The sequence below is a fragment of the Moschus berezovskii genome, chromosome 13 (genome assembly GCF_049115385.1).
Source record: "Moschus berezovskii isolate FMDL1 chromosome 13, NW_MosBer_1.0, whole genome shotgun sequence".
Lineage (NCBI taxonomy): Eukaryota > Metazoa > Chordata > Mammalia > Artiodactyla > Moschidae > Moschus > Moschus berezovskii.
Window position 1 is genome coordinate 51024259 of NC_142472.1, and position 16449 is coordinate 51040707.

Genomic DNA, 16449 nt, shown 5'->3' on the forward strand with positions numbered 1-16449 from the left:
CAGGGAGGGGGGAGTCTGGTGGGCTTCCGTCTATGGGGTCACACAGAGTCGGGCACGACTGAAGTGACTTAGCAGTAGCAGCAGCACACTGTGAATATACTCACTCTTCCTTAAGCAATCCTATCCACACTGTGGACTTACATACATTGAGCCATGGTAAACAGTGTACAAAAGGTTAATACAGTTCGGGAGTTAGCCTCATATACTATAAGGTTGACCAGAGCTTACCTTGAAAAGCAAGATTAAGTATCTTGAATTTAATATTTTATTTAGCAAAATTTAAATTATAACTACTCAGTAGTTCCTAGAACAAAGACTAAGTTGTTCTTCAGTGATAATTTTCTGACGAAATGAAGAGACACAACGTGACGCATCTTCCCATTTGACTTTTAAGGCACAACCATAAAAGAGGATAATCTTTGCTGAATCAGCTTGACTTAGATCATAATGCTCTTGGACTCCATGGACAGGGCAGCCTGGCACTCTCAGAGACAGGTCTACAGGCACAGCTGACAGTCCAGAGAGGAGCACCCACTCAGGAGGATGCCTAGGATGTTCCAGAGGGTGAGGCTTGGGCTCTGCTGGGCACTGAGCTAGATGCGGGTCTGGGGAGGTTGCAGTCATATGCTGGGAAGAGCTGATTTGAGAGGATGAAACTGACAAGTTAGAGGAAAACACCCATCCTGACATGACAGCAGGCGAGTGTCTTAAGTCCAAATGTTTGAGACACCCATTTCAGTATAGCTTCCTTCCTAGGCCAATAAATTCCTCTTTTCCTACATTAGTTTAGGCTGTCTTTTGTAAACAACAGTGTCTGAAAGAACATTGTTAAAATAAAAGGTGTAGAAGACTTGGAACAGTCATGAGGAGACAGCAGGCAGAGCTAGCCCCAAGGAAGAAGCCCAGCTCTACCAACAACCGTCCAGCCCTGAGAAGACTGAAGGTGGCCTCATTTGAATGGCAAACAGTAATGTTTAAATTTCAAAAATTACTTATCCTGCTTCCTAGTATTACTTAAACCACACAGTTCCATGAGGTAGGGTAAACTTGAAATCAGTGAAATAGTAATGATCTTTCAAAACTGAGCAGCTGAACTACACAAGACAGGTTAGATTAAATCAAACTTAATAAAAACCACTTTTTGTTATTAGTGTCCATACTCATCTTTAACATGAATTGGTTTTTCAAAAGGGGGACGACATAGGGATGTTGAAAACAAAGTGAGACCAGATTTGCGTTCATCTCATTCTGTTCAGTTTCCGTAACGGAAGGATGGATCCACTGTCATTTCTGTAGGAAGATACAATAAAAAATATCAGTTGGATATAGTAGCCTTCAACAAGACAAATGACAGGACACTGAAGACCTGTTTTCACACTCATAATACAACTGGGAATGAACTCCCTGCGACATCGTCCAGGGGGCTAGTGTGGGAGCTGGAGACGTAGGGATCACAAGCTCTGGGTTGTGTCCTAAGCTGCAAGTGTCAACTCCAGATGTTTAATCGCCATCCCAATGTGAACTTTTCAATGTTCTCCTCAGATAACATGGGAACATACTCACCTTCACCAGTTTTCTTTGTTACTGGCATCTCGCACATTCTGTCCTCCATGCCGAGGAAGGAACACTTTGCTGGGTGGCAGCGCTCTAACTGCTACTGGAGATGCTAGGTTTGAGTTGTATTTTGATAAAATCTATAAGAAAGCAAACTCCTTTCACTACGTCATACAAACAACATAAATCTGAAGCCTTTATAAAAGTCAGTAAAGGTCAAGGAAAATGTGAAGATATGGGTTATTTGAAGCAGAATGTTTAGCAGCACAGACATTCCACAGGGCAGATGAGATGGAGATTTTAGAGGGTGAGCTTGGGCATACAGGCTGGAAAGTTAAATGTACCACAGGTCAAAGGAAGCAAGCAGCAGGGCAGCCCTGAGAGCAAATTAAGCCTTTACAAAGATGTTCAAAGGAAAGATCAGCAGATGCTGATAAAGATGCTCAAAGGAAAGATTATACAAAGAAGAACCTGAAGTATTAACTATGATTTTTCATAAAGAGCTGATATGTTAAATATATTTCCCTCCTTTAACACAGAAATAAAGAGAGAAGGCACTATGGCAAACTGGAGACTGTATGACGCTATAGACAGGAAATGCTCCTTCCTCAACATATTATAATGCCAGGAAAGCAAATGCTTTACTGATATCTTAGGATGAGTCCCTTCCAATGGCATTTGGGTATTTCCCCAAGTATTCGCCTTCTCCATAAGCTAGGCAGATTTCTAGAATGGTTATTAAGAATTCCATTTGCCTAAGCAATAACTGCCGAACACTAACTTTTAAGTGCGGATGCTCAAAAGAATCATAGTGGTTACTTAGTGGAGTAGGTAGTTGTTATAAACCAGCCAAACAGACTGCTGGTAAATTATGTTGTACTAAAGAATCAGATAAAAAAGTAAGAAACAAAACAAAGAATCAGATATTCTATGGGACTTCCCTGGTGGTCCAGTGGTTAGGACTCACTTTCACTGCTGGAGCCTGGGTTCAATCCCTGCTCAGGGAACTAAGATCCTACAAGTCATGTGGAGGTCACATAAAAAATAATCAGATATTCTAACATATTTAAACAAGTGCTTCTTAAACTGAGGTCCAAGACATCTGGACGTCTCAAGTTCAAGAAGCCCTGATCCAAGTTATTCAGGGTTCTCCAATGATGGAGAACTGAAGGGTAAATGACATTTCTGATCTTGCCAGAAACCTTAGGGGAGACATGGTTACCAAGGTGATCACATTTGACCAATCATTAGAAAATATTTTAAGAATATATTTAAGAACATGAAATTAAGGAGAAAATGCCTTATGAGGGCACAAAAGTATGGTGATATCACAGCTCAGCTCTGAAGAGCCTTAGCCAGTTTAGATGGCCTTAACAGGCCAGAATTAAGATTTAGATACATACATCAGCCTGATAAATAATACAGTTTATATCTAGTTCAGGTCTTTTTGCAGGAAAAATAAACCAAAACAGTAGCCTAGAAAAATAACCTGGCGAATATCTTCTGGAATCGTAGTAACTTCTGGAGGTGTAGGTGTTTTGAGCAGATTCTCATAAGAAGAAATTGTAGGAGAAGAGGGATCTGCAAAATTCTCAAAGCACTCGTCTGAATTTGAAACTAATGATGTACTTTCTTTTGTTTCTAAGTCATTCGATGAACTGTTTGTGGATACCTATTGAATAAAAATAAATCATTAAATTATGGGGGTAATAAAGTAATATAGTGATAAAAACTGTTCATAAATTGTTAGCTCTGTTGGGATCTCTCTTTGGAGGCCCAAAGTGACCCCCTCTTCCCTGGCCAAGAACTAAATATAATCAAGGACACAAAGAAAGGGCATGGGGAGGACAGAGCACCATGTTCATTACTCAGGGCTGAGGGAGGGCTGCACGTACAGTCTAAGCAGACTGGCTGGCTGAGCCCCAGATTTAGATGGATTCACCATGCAGACTCAGGCAACTCTATCCTGGCCAGGCCAGAGTCACAGCGATGATGAGCTTTGCCAGGGAGGTAATGGCCCATTCCCACCGACCTGGCCTGTCTCCCCAGGGCCAGAGGGAACACTGAGGGGATGCCGTCCACATGGCCAGGAACACAGTGGGTTACCACAAGGCACATGGTGCAATTACACATTAATAAAATTAAAAAACTGAAAGTGAGTGCCTCAGCTGCACTAGACACATTTCATGTGCTCAGCAACTGACTCCTAGCTGGAGAGCACACAGTACAGACCATTTTCATCACTGATGGAGAATCCGCTGACAGCCCCCTCTACCAGACTGGTTGTCTAAGTGTGCATAACAACTTGACACAAGGATGAGATCCTGCATACGTAGTACATTTGTTCACTGGGAAAATTTTGGAATAAAAGGTATAAGAATCACCCATTTTGGTGTTTCTATCCATTATTCTTCCTTAAAATATGAGAATGTGTGTACGTGTATACATGCCCATACATATCACTGTCCGTTAAATTTTTCTTGAAGACATTCTATGTTCTTTTCTGTTTTTTAAAACATGCTTGCCACATGACACTGGATCTTATGGATTTCCTTAATATGCTTCCCCCCCCCCCCCTTATCATTTGACATTTGTTCCCATGTTCTGCTCTTATAAATAATGCCATAACTTCACTGTTATAAATCTCTGGCCCAATATGCCTGAGAATAAATTCTGGTTAAAGGGTGTGAAAACAATGGAAAGCTCTGGATACATGCTGCCAAATGATCCTCTGGAAATACTAAATACACTTCCTAAGGCTACTGCAGCCTATGTATTCTAAACAGATTGACTGTGTCTGGAAATAGTGTGTCTGATTCACTAGGGATGGATGTTTACCATAGTTGTGCTGCTCTTTGTAGAAGGGACTTTCAAACCAGGAGTGCAGAATGTAGGTGCCAAGGGAGAATGTGTGTGCTCAGCATCTAGAAGACACATACAAGGGCATGAAAATACAGATCTAAAAGACTTTAACTTTTATAAAACTTGTCAGTATCAACTGTGCACTTTATTTTTAATAACTTAAAATATTCTAACTTTAGTGTGTACTTGACTGGAAAAAAAAAACAAAACTGTCATATTCACAATCTAATTCAAAGTTCAAAGTGTTAGTCTCTCAGTCGTGTCCAACTCTTTGTGACCCCGTGGACTGTAGCCCGCTAGGCTCCTCTGTCCATGGGATTCTCCAGGCAAGAATACTGGAGTGGATTGCCATGCCCTTCTCCAGGGGATCTTCCTGACCCAGGGATCAAACCCATGTCTCCTGCATTGCAAGCAGATTCTTTACTATCTGAGTCACCAGGGATTAGCACTAATAAAAGTTTAGCAAGGTTGCAAGGTACAAATGTAATGCACAAAAATGAACAATTCTAGTATAAGCTCTACAAACAATAAAAACTATATTTGAAAAATAATATATTTTACAACAGCAACAAAAATATACCTACATATAAATCTATTAAAAACTGTGTGAGACTTTTATGGGAAAATCAAATTTCTGCAGATGAAACAGGAGGAGGAAGAGGTCAAGGAAGGTCACTTGCCTTCCAAGATATTAGGACTTACTCTAAAGCTATAGTAAGTAACTACAAGTTACTTGATTAGTCAGGGATGGCAAAACAGCCATTGGAACAAAAAAGAGAGATTTGCTGTCTGTAACAAAGTGTGAAGAAACCTTAAATACCAGAGAGAAAAGTAAATATGTTAGCAAAATGATTAAACTGGCAAAATTTTATCTAGTCTAATCATCAAATGCTAGAAAGATGGAGAAACAGGAATTCAAACAATGTTGGAGACAGTAAACCAGAAGACCCACTCTATAGGATCATTTTAGCATTTCAGCCTGGTGGGCTGCAGTCCATGGGGTCGCTACTAGTCTGACACGACTTCACTTTCACTTTTCACTTCCACACACTGGAGAAGGAAATGGCAACCCTGCAGTGGCGTGCTGCGGTTCACTGGGTCGCAGAGTCGGATACGACTGAACTAAACTTAACTGAAAGTCACTCCGTGTCAAGAACAGTGCGGAGAAACTGCTGTGAAACGACACGTTTCCTCTTTTGTTCCAATGGCTGTTTTGCCATCCCTGACTAATCAAGTAACTTGTAGTTAGTTACTATAGCTTTAGAGTAAGTCCTAATATCTTGGAAGGCAAGTGACCTTCCTTGACCTCTTCCTCCTCCTGTTTCATCTGCAGAAATTTGATTTTCCCATAAAAGTCTCACACAGTTTTTAATAGATTTATATGTAGGTATATTTTTGTTGCTGTTGTAAAATATATTTTTCAAATATAGTTTTTATTGTTTGTAGAGCTTATACTAGAATTGTTCATTTTTGTGCATTACATTTGTACCTTGCAACCTTGCTAAACGACTTAGTAGCAGCAGCAGCAGCAGACTAAATAAGGGATTCCCAGGTGGCTCAGTGGTAAAGATTCTGGCTGCCAATGGAGGAGGTGCAGGTTTGATTTCTGGGTAAGGAAGATACCCTGGAGGAGGAAATGGAAACCCACTCCAGTATTCTTGCCTGGAAAATCCTATGGACAGAGGAGCCCGGTGGGCTACAGTCCATGGGGTCACAAAGAGTTGGACATGACTTAATGATTAAACAACAACTATCCCTTAAGAAACAAATAAAATATGGCTCTATTAATAAGCTTCAGTTCGGTTCAGTTCAGTCACTCAGTCGTGTCCGACTCTTTGTGACCCCATGAATCATAGCACGTCGGGCCTCCCTGTCCATCACCAACTCCCGGAGTTCACTCAAACTCATGTCCATCGAGTCGGTGATGCCATCCAGCTATCTCATTCTCTGTCCTCCCCTTCTCCTCCTGCCCCCAATCCCTCCCAGCATCAGAATCTTTTCCAGTGAGTCAACTCTTCACATGAGGTGGCCAAAGTATTGGAGTTTCAGCTTTAGCATCAGTCCTTCCAATGAACACCCAGGATAGATCTCCTTTACAATGGACTGGTTGGATCTCCTTGCAGTCCAAGGGACTCTCAAGAGTCTTCTCCAGCACCACAGTTCAGTTCAGTTCAGTTCAGTCACTCAGTCGTGTCCGACTCTCCGCGACCCCATGAATCACAGCACGCCAGGCCTCCCTGTCCCTCACCAACTCCCGGAGTACACTCAAACTCACGTCCACAGAGTCGGTGATGCCATCCAGCCATCTCATTCTCTGTCGTCCCCTTCTCCTCCCGCCCCCAACCTTTCCCAGCATCAAAGTCTTTTCCAGTGAGTCAACTCGCCGCATGAGGTGGCCAAAGTATTGGAGTTTCAGCTTCAGCATCAGTCCCTCCAATGAACATCCAGGATTGATCTCCTTTAGAATGGACTGGTTGGATCTCCTTGCAGTATAAGGGACTCTCAAGAGTCTTCTCCAACACCACAGTTCAAAAGCATCGATTCTTCGGCGATCAGCCTTCTTCACAGTCCAACTCTCACATCCATACATGACCACGGGAAAAACCATTGCCTTGACTAGACGGACCTTGGTCGGCAAAGTAATGTCTCTGCTTTTTAATATACTATCAAGGTTGGTCATAACTTTCCTTCCAAGGAGCAAGCGTCTTTTAATTTCATGGCTGCAATCAGCATCTGCAGTGATTTTGGAGCCCAAAAAAATAAAGTCTGACACTGTTTCCACTGTTTTTCCATCTATTTCCCATGAAGTGATGGGACCAGATGCCATGATCTTTGTTTTCTGAATGTTGAGCTTCAAGTCAACCTTTTCACTCTCCTCTTTCACTTTCATCAAGAGGCTTTTGAGTTCCTCTTCACTTTCTGCCATAAGGGTAAAAGCATCAATTCTTCGGCGATCAGCTTTCTTCACAGTCCAACTCTCACATCCATACATGACCACTGGAAAAACCATAGCCTTGCCTACACTGAACCAAATTATTAATGGATAAACCTAAGCATTCTGTTCCTTCCATAAAAGATATTGCTGATGATATATTGAAGAATTTTAGTCAGTAAACTATTCTTTAGAAAACCCATCTCACTTCTGAAAGCATAAAGATATCTTCCATTATCATTTTCTAAAAAGTTATAGTTCACTGGGAATTGATTTCTGAGTGTGGTGTGAAAGAGGTAGTGGTTCAACCTTTTTTTTTTTTTTAAAAAAAAGGCATCTATTTAACATAATCATGCTCTGATAAGTTGAGTTTAGCTTACTATGAGTCAGTCGTATTTTTTCAAACTTGTTTATGCCATCAGTACTTGTTAATTTAGTAAGAAGTCAGTGAAGTTAGCACAGAAAAGAGAATTTTTCTGAAAATACGTCCAAAACTTTATAAAGACTTGACAGAATAGTTCTTAAAGAGTTTCCAATAAATTTGGTATAGATTAGATGATTATAGATAATTTTTTAAAACCATAAAACTCTAGGATTTTAAATTTTATATTTACATAAAAACCAATGTTTTCATGTTTGCTGGGACAAATGTGAAAATACTACATGAAAATATTTTAAGTTTTTCTACTATTAAAAAAATCCAAAATCTGAAATGATAGCTGATGTATTCTGGGTGTGGTTTATGTAAGAAAGATAATTTAGAACTCTAATCAATAAGCTGAAGCTAAATTCAAACAAAAAAAGTACTATTGGCTATACATTAAAGATTGGTGAGTTAATATTTATATTTTAAGTTAAAATGTTAACAAAGAAGCTCGAAAATACTGAATACAATCAGGAAGAGTGTGAAAAACAGAAAACTATTTCTCTTGTATGAAATCATACGGAACTTGAATGAAATGGTACTTCATATAATGGTACTTTATATAATTCAGTATTATGAACTGAGAAGATACAGAAGGCTATTAGAATGTCTTAGGTGATAGCACCACTTATTGTAGAAAGATAGTCTGGAAAGAGTACACCTGAGAAATAACTTGAAATTCATACTTACCATTTTTTCCCAATGGCTGGGATATGAGGCCAGGAGTGGCAAAGACATTATCATTGGGCACTGGTTCTGTTTCTGTGGTCTCACTGGTGTGATCCATAGGGAAATATTAGAGTTAAAAAAAGTTAATATTAAATCTCTGGAAAATTATTTAATCTTATTATATATCATTAAGTCTGGACATTCAATTATGTTTTATGGAAAATAAATTCCATGGAAATCTTTTTTCTTTTCTTTTTTTAAATGTATATCCATAGCTCAAAAAAGGTTAAGAACTATTTTGTATTGGCAGCTTTGACTTAGAAGTGGTTAAAAATCTTTGACTTAGGGAATTTCCTGGTGGTCCAGTGGTTGGGATTCTGCTTTTTCCACTGCAGGGGGTAGCAAGTTGGATCCCTGGTTGGGGAAGTAGGATCCTGCATGCTAGTCAAAAAAAAAAAAAGACTTCAAGGAAAGCTGTGAGCTCAACTCCTTGGTTCCAATATAGAAACTGTTAGCTCTTGGCTTCAAAATCATAAAGTGGAGTTTTATACCAGTATACAGACAGAGATTAAGAACATTTTTTAGACTAAGACTGACCTTGCCATCTTATTAAAGTTGTTCTAGCCAATTACCCAGATGTCTAAAATATAGTTATAAAAAAGAACATTACTGAATAAAATAGTTCAATTAACAAACTGTCCTAGTGTAATTTACTGAATAATCTTAACTTGAAAAATATCATCAGTATATATTAAATTCTTAGGTAAATTAGAGGCTGTTTCTGCAATAGGTCCATTCTGTCACAATTTTATACTGTTTTACTTATTGTAGCTTTATATGTTTTAATAACTGGTAAGTTAAATCTCCTCATTACTGTTTTCATTATTTTCTTAGTTATCCTTACTTTTTATTATTCCAAATCATTTGAATAGTTTTCTCACACATCCTTCATGCTCTACCATGATCTACCTTAGAGGAAAAAAAAAAAAACCTACGGTTTTATTTTAATTGTATGATATCCATAAATTAACTTGATACGATTAAACATCTTAGTAATATTCAGTCATTCTGCTCAGGAACATGGTATACTTTTTCATTCTAATTTTCCCTTTAACTCAGAAATGTTTAGTAGTTTTATTCATATAGGTCTTTCACATAAAACTCCAGGAGTATTTTACTTTTTTGCTGAGAATTTTAATGACTTTTCCGCTGTATTTAACAACTAGTTATAATAAAATATAGGAAAGCATATTATTTTAGGTAGTTATCTCATACTTATATAAAATAAATCTTACATCAGCTTCTACAAATTTTAGCTGTGCCTTTCTCAAGTTGCCTAGGTACAAAACATGGCCTAGGAATACATCATGGTAATCTTTATTTGTTTTGTATCTCATTACATTGGCTACAACATCAAGAACAATGTTAAAAGAAATAAATAAAACCAATGATGTTTAATAATGGTGACAGCTTCACTATTAAGTAAGATATTCACATTATTACATTAATGAAGTATCCTTCTACTGAGAGTTAACCAAACAATTTAAATGAAGAACGGGTGTCTAATTTCATAAAATTCTTGACATCTATTGAAATTATTCTACTTTTTTTTATTTTGGAATTATAGGAAACTTATTTTATGAGTTTCCAAATATTCCTGTCCCTGTTCTCCAGTTGTTTTTTTCTGACACTTTGAGTAGAATATTTATTTTCTTTTTAATAACTACAGTTCCTAAAGATATGCATTTAAGAGTGGTACTTTGATAGATGGTATTTTCATTTTAACATTAATTACCACTTCCATACAGATCACTCCCATATTTCTTCAGTGTAGCATGGAATTCATCACTGTGCTTCAAATTCGTATTTCAATACCTAAGCTTAAGAGTACCTCAAAACCAACATGTAAAGAAACTCAACACCTTTATCTCCAAGATGTGCTCAGTCATGGCTGACTCTACAACCTCATGGACTTTAGCCAGCCAGGCTCCTCTGTCCAGGAATTTTCTAGGCAAGAACACTGGAGTGGGTTGCCATTTTTCTTCAGGGACCCCCAAGCTGCAGGTATTCTTTTAGTTCCTGAGCATCATCTCAGGCAACAAATCAGAAATCTGTGCTCTATCTTAGATACTCTTTTCTTCCCAAGTTTCTATATGGAAACAATCCCCCCCCTTCTTTTTTTTAGTAATTTAGTTTTTTATTTTATCCCTTCTTCTCTATCCCATCAAATACCAAGTGTTTTTAGGCTCTTATTCAAAATCTTCTATATCTTCTAAACCAAGGAAACTAATAGTTCACACTTTACTGATGGAATTGGTGATTCAGAAAAGTTTGAAATATGAAGTATCTGGAAACCTTTGAAAGTAAGGTATTGTCTGAGAGAGATTTCTTCTAGGGGGAAAAAATCAATAAATACAAAAGATTTAGAAAGTTAGATAAAATATTCCATTTAAGAAAGCTGCTTACCTGTTAGTTTTCACATTTTTAAGTCCAATTGTGTAATCGTCATTTAAACACATAGTATATTCAGAGATACCAAAGTGTTCTAATTTAGGAGTTACACACTCAAAATCATCCATCTTTAGCGCACATTTTGGAGTTTTTACTAGTGAGTGTTTGGAAAATGGAGTTAAAAGTTTTGGCTCTTCCTTCTGGTTGTTTACTGCTTGGGGAGGGTTTGGTAGAACTTGGGATACGATGTACCGCTCAAGTCCAAAATCAGAAAGTTGTGGACTACGCGGTGATGTCTCAGAAACAGAAATGCTTGCAGCAGCAGAATCCAACAAATCATCTTTCACGTCAGGCTTCTCAGGATGTTCACATTCACTGGACTCTGGTTTAGAGTCACCTTGCTCATCCACTGAGAGGAAGAATCAAGGTCATGTTCTGGTCAAACATCAAACTAGAAAATGTCATATACTACAACCACATAAAACAGCTCCATCTGAAATGTCCCCAATCAGCAAAAGCTCTCTCCTTATTTTCTAAGGAGAAAATATTCTTGTTTTTTAATTTCAACTGTACCTTTCACTTTCTGACATGTACTGCTTATATCCCCACATTTCTTCTTAATGATACATCAGAGGAGGGAAGAAAACTGTTCAAAGATGAAAAATCAGTACCCACAAATAAAACTGCAATTTCTTAACCCTAACCCTATAGATCCCTGTCAGAATCTTTTGAGCTCAAATGCAGAGAAAAGGGGTAAGCTTAGGCTGTACATTTACTTGACCAACTAAGACATCCAACAGATTGAGGGAAGTGAAGAGGCACACACTTTTTCTTTGAAGACATTACTTTAATTGGCAGCTGAAATGAACTAGGACAGGGTATTGTTTTTGTGTGCATAGGCTTAAATCTGAAGGATGCATCATTTAAAAAAAAAAGGTTATAAAAACTTTGATTTCCTGGTTTTTGGCCCTTGAAGAGCTGCTGATTCAGAATTGTGTTTCGGCAATGTGCTTTCTGTTAATTCTGAGAAACGTCACAAGAACTACCAGGAAAACTACTGTTGAATTGATTACAAGGCTGTCACTGATGAGTTTAATAAAATAAAGTCATCACCATTATTACTACCTCTTAGGGAGGTATTTATTAGCAGCTCTATTTCACTAGTGAGGAACAGTTACTTAAGAGAAATTACTATTACATGTAATAGTAACTAGTGGAACCAGTTTCTGAGTAACCAAAGTCTACTTGTTCACACCAAAGTCAACTGAATTCTTTCCAGTGTACCACACAGACTGTTTAACTTATCTTTCATGTATCTCTTCAATATGTACATATTTGTTGAATCTAATTACTGTTTTATTTACACACAAAGATCATTTTCATAACAGAAATGAAGACACTGAAACATACTGAAATTAGTTCCTCACAGGTATGGGTATAACACTAACAACAATAGTTAACAATGGATGATTAGCATACAAGATCCCGTTCTAAGCAAATTTTGTTTCATTTAATTCTTACACAACCTCAGAGGTAGCTACTGTTAAACATTTCTACTTTATAGGACTTCCCTGGTGGTCTTGTAGTCAGAACTCAGCACTTTCAGGGCTGTGGCCCTGGTGGGGTCAGAAAACAAACAAAATGTCTACTTTAGAGATGACAAATTGAGATACAAAGTAACTGGTCAAAGATGAATATGACTAGTAAGTAGTGAAATTAGATTTGAATTCAGGCAGTTTGACTCTAAATTCTAAACCACCATGCTCTCCTACCCGTCATCAGCAATTTATAACTAAAAAGTACTTTATGAATTCACATAGCCAAATTTTCTCATTCTATGGAGGAAGAAGCTGAGAATGAAAAAGTGAAATAGCATGGCTTAAGGGTGGTCTCTCAGCTACTTACTGTCAAAACTGACCAAAAACCAGCTATCTTTGTTAAGCCATGTAGATTTATCTTGTACCCTTCTTTCATCCAGCACTGTATTGGTTCTCATCTAGCATTTGTAAAGGAGAGCAAGGACTGCCTTCACACTGCACTACCAATCAGCACTGCATCCAGAACACAGGGATTGCTGAATAAACGATCAAATGTCTATCACATAATGGCAGAATCAGAACTAGAAACGATGGCCAACCCTATAGTAGTCTTAATCATGATGCTTTAATACTAAAACAAATGCTAAAAAAGGCTAGTTATTCACACCTGAATTTTTCTTGGCACGTGGAGTATATCCATACTTCTGGAAAAACTCTTTTATTTTCATGATATCCATTGAATTCTTTTTCATCAATACTTTTGTTGCTTTTATGAAACCAATGTTTTCTTGACTTTCCAAGTTTGCTTTATCAAGAAGAATACTGACATCATCCTTTCATAAAAACAAAGTACATTTTAATTTAACATTTGACTAAGTCTACTTATAATTTTGTAAAAATTACCACATAAAAATGATAAATTAATATTGTAGAATTGATACCTTTAGAATTCGTACTTCTGAGTTAAGGTCATGTAGAACTCTCATTGGACAATCTTCAAAGTCTTCAATACGAATATTGAATGGAAAAAGTATAACAAGGAAAAGGAGGAAAAAATAAGAAAATATAAGTTTTTTAGAATTATAAAATCTTTATATAAAAAGTACAGAAATATATAGTTTGATGAACTTTCAAAGTGAACATATCTACATGATAAGCAGGTAAAGCTTTATGGAAAGCAATTCTGTTGTATATTAAAAATCCAAAACCATTCATACAATTCTGTGTCTTACAGCATTATCTCAACCACATAAACAAAGTCAAGCATAACAAAGCAACAGTGAAAAGTAAGAATGGTAGAAAAGCTATTGAAAATTAATAGCAGTGTCTTCTGGTGGTGAAGGTGTAGCAAAGATTTTCTTTCTACTTTCCCATTACCTCAAACATTTTGCTGTACACATATATTGTTTTCACAGTCACAAGCCTAAACATTTTGAAATGGCTGAAAAACTACCGACAACATTATTAAAGTAAAAGGAGTCTGTGCCTATAGGGTGCAATATTTTAAGGCATATTACAATTACGACACACAAAATCTCAAAATCTGAACTACTCTTCCGACAACTTAAAAAAAAAAACCTAATAGAAATGTCAGTGGTGGAGAATTCTGCTTTATTAGAAAGCAGTGTTGAGTACTAGCCTTTCTGTAGGCAATATGGATTGTCGGGGAAAATACAGACACTACGACTGTGGGCTATTTGGGTGAGACCAAAAACCACCTGATCTGCCTCTTGAGAAATGTGTATACAGGTCAGGAAGCAACAGTTAGAACTGGACATGGAACAACAGACTGGTTCCAAATAGGAAAAGGAGTACATCAAGGCTGTATATTGTCACCCTGCTTATTTAACTTATATGCAGAGTACATCATGAGAAATGCTGGGTTGGAGGAAGCACAAGCTGGAATCAAGATTGCTGGGAGAAATATCAATAACCTCAGATATGCAGATGACACCATCCTTATGGCAGAAAGTGAAGAAGAACTAAACAGCCTCCTGATGAAAGTGAAAGAGGAGAGTGAAAAAGTTGGCTTGAAGCTCAACATTCAGAACACTAAGATCATGGCATCTGGTCCCATCACTTCATGGCAAACAGATGGAGAAACAGTGGCTGACTTTATTTTTGGGGGCTCCAAAATAACTGCAGATGGTGATTGCAGCCATAAAATTAAAAGACGCTTACTCCTTGGAAGGAAAAGTATGACCAACCTTGATAGCATATTAAAAAGCAGAGACATTACTTTGTCAACAAAGGTCCACCTAGTCAAGGCTTTGGTTTTCCAGTGGTCATGTATGGATGTGAGAGCTGGACTATAAAGAAAGCTGAGCGCCAAAGAATTGAAGCTTTTATAACTGTGGTGCTGGAGAAGACTCTTGAGGGTCCCTTGGACTGCAAGGAGATCCAACCAGTCCATCCTAAAGGAGATCAATCCTGGGTGTTCATTGGAAGGACTGATGTTGAAGCTGAAACTCCAATACTTTGGCGACCTGATGCGAAGAGCTGACTCATTTGAGAAGACCCTGATGCTGGGAAAGATTGAGGGGAGGAGGAGAAGGGGAAGACAGAGGACAAGATGGTTGGATAGCATCACCGACTCGATGGACATGAGTTTGAGTGAACTCCGGGAGTTGGTGATGGACAGGGAGGCCTGGCGTGCTGCGGTTCACTGGGTCGCAGAGTCGGATACGACTGAACTGAACTTAACTGAAAGTCACTCCGTGTCAAGAACAGTGCGGAGAAACTGCTGTGAAACGACACGTTTCCTCTTTTGGTCGTGTTTTTATTAGCACACACACTGTGTACTTGAAGACCGCCCCCGTCCCCCGGGATGGCACCTCACACCCTTCACCTCCCCTCCCGCGGCTCACTCACCGCTGTCCTCTCCGTCCAGCGCTCGCTGCAGCCGGGCCGTCTCGCTGTCCAGGGTGACAGCCAGAGACCGCAGCTTCCCGCAAAATCCTCGGATCGGATCCATAGGAGAGGCCAGCTCCCCTCCTTAGAGCCCACGGCCGTTTGAATTCCGGCGCCGGAAGCGCCATTGGTTCCCGTAGCCGCGAACGGTCTTTCTCGCGATAGGTGAAGCCTCACGCGAGGAGACGGCAACGGGCCGGACAGGGCTCTTCCGGCATCCCACTTCCGGCGTCGTTCCCCGGCGTGCGGAGCACGGCGGCCCAGACGCGCGGCTGGTGAGTGGCGCGGCGCGGGGCTAGGCGGCCTGTGGAAGGTGGCGGGGCTCCCCTGTCCCTTTTTCCGCGTTCGGCGCGCAGTCAGCTCCGCTCTTTCCCTCGGCAGGCGCTATGTTCCTGACCGCGCTCCTGTGCCGCGGCCGCATCCCCGGCCGGCAGTGGATCGGGAAGCACCGGCGGCCGCGGACCGTGTCGGCGCTGGCGAAGCAGAACGTAATCCGTCGCCTGGAGATAGAAGCGGAGAACCACTACTGGCTGAGTCGGCCCTTCCTCACGGCCGAGCAGGAGCGCGGCCACGCGGCCGCCCGCAGGGCGGCCGCCTTCGAGGCGCTCAAGGCTGCGCAGGCCGCCAAGTTCCCCGCGCACCGTCGGCTGGAGGACCAACTCGACCACCTCAACGTCACCAGGAAGTGGTCCTGACCGTGAGCCCCGCCGGCCCCCGGCCCCGCACGCTCCACTGCCCGCAGTCGGGGCTAGTTCGTCCCGGGTTTTCGCCTCGCTCCCCTGAGGGACAGTGCGGGCATGGCCTGCGTCATAGACGACACAAACGTCATTTGTACGAAGCCGTAATAAAGCTATCAACTGTGCTTTTTGGGCGTCAGTGAGAGATTGTTGTTGGGGCTTGATCACGCAGCCGCCCCTTCTGTCAACAATAATTGACTAAACGCAAATGGAAAAACGAGCTTTTTCAGTTAAACAAACTCATGGAAATAACGTTTTCTGCTGAGATTTACCTCTAAAAGTGGTCAACTGAAAATAATGTTCAGTAAAAGCTAAATTAAAGCTTTTTTGATAAAGACATCTATACCTTTGGTCTAGGTAAGCTACAGTGTT

General features: G+C 39.8%; 2 protein-coding genes across 2 annotated transcripts; one reads left to right on the top strand and one right to left on the bottom strand.

Moving 5' to 3' along the window:
* Nucleotides 1–1138: 1138 nt before the first annotated feature.
* Nucleotides 1139–15632, bottom strand: SKA3 (spindle and kinetochore associated complex subunit 3). The gene is made up of 9 exons (XM_055426394.2): nucleotides 15302–15632; nucleotides 13372–13433; nucleotides 13098–13263; nucleotides 10908–11301; nucleotides 8463–8545; nucleotides 4393–4478; nucleotides 3044–3226; nucleotides 1564–1694; nucleotides 1139–1290 (listed from the first exon to the last, which is right to left on the bottom strand). Exons 1-8 carry the CDS (start codon nucleotides 15402–15404, stop codon nucleotides 1566–1568), a joined length of 1206 nt encoding a protein of 401 aa, XP_055282369.2. The 5' UTR covers nucleotides 15405–15632; the 3' UTR covers nucleotides 1139–1290; nucleotides 1564–1565.
* MRPL57 (mitochondrial ribosomal protein L57) lies at nucleotides 15519–16202 on the top strand. The gene is made up of 2 exons (XM_055426397.2): nucleotides 15519–15615; nucleotides 15722–16202. Exon 2 carries the CDS (start codon nucleotides 15727–15729, stop codon nucleotides 16033–16035), a length of 309 nt encoding a protein of 102 aa, XP_055282372.1. The 5' UTR covers nucleotides 15519–15615; nucleotides 15722–15726; the 3' UTR covers nucleotides 16036–16202.
* The last annotated feature ends 247 nt before the right edge of the window (nucleotides 16203–16449 follow it).

Excerpts from the sequence above, each read along its gene's own strand:
- SKA3 (XM_055426394.2), bottom strand. The coding sequence starts at position 15,404 with ATGGATCCGATCCGAGGATTTTGCGGGAAGCTGCGGTCTCTGGCTGTC. Across the intron at positions 11,302-13,097 it reads ACGTGCCAAGAAAAATTCAG|TGGATGAGCAAGGTGACTCT; the intron begins GTGTGAATAACT and ends TCTTCCTCTCAG. Across the intron at positions 1,695-3,043 it reads TTCCAGAAGATATTCGCCAG|ATTTTATCAAAATACAACTC; the intron begins GTTATTTTTCTA and ends GCTTTCTTATAG.
- MRPL57 (XM_055426397.2), top strand. The coding sequence starts at position 15,727 with ATGTTCCTGACCGCGCTCCTGTGCCGCGGCCGCATCCCCGGCCGGCAG.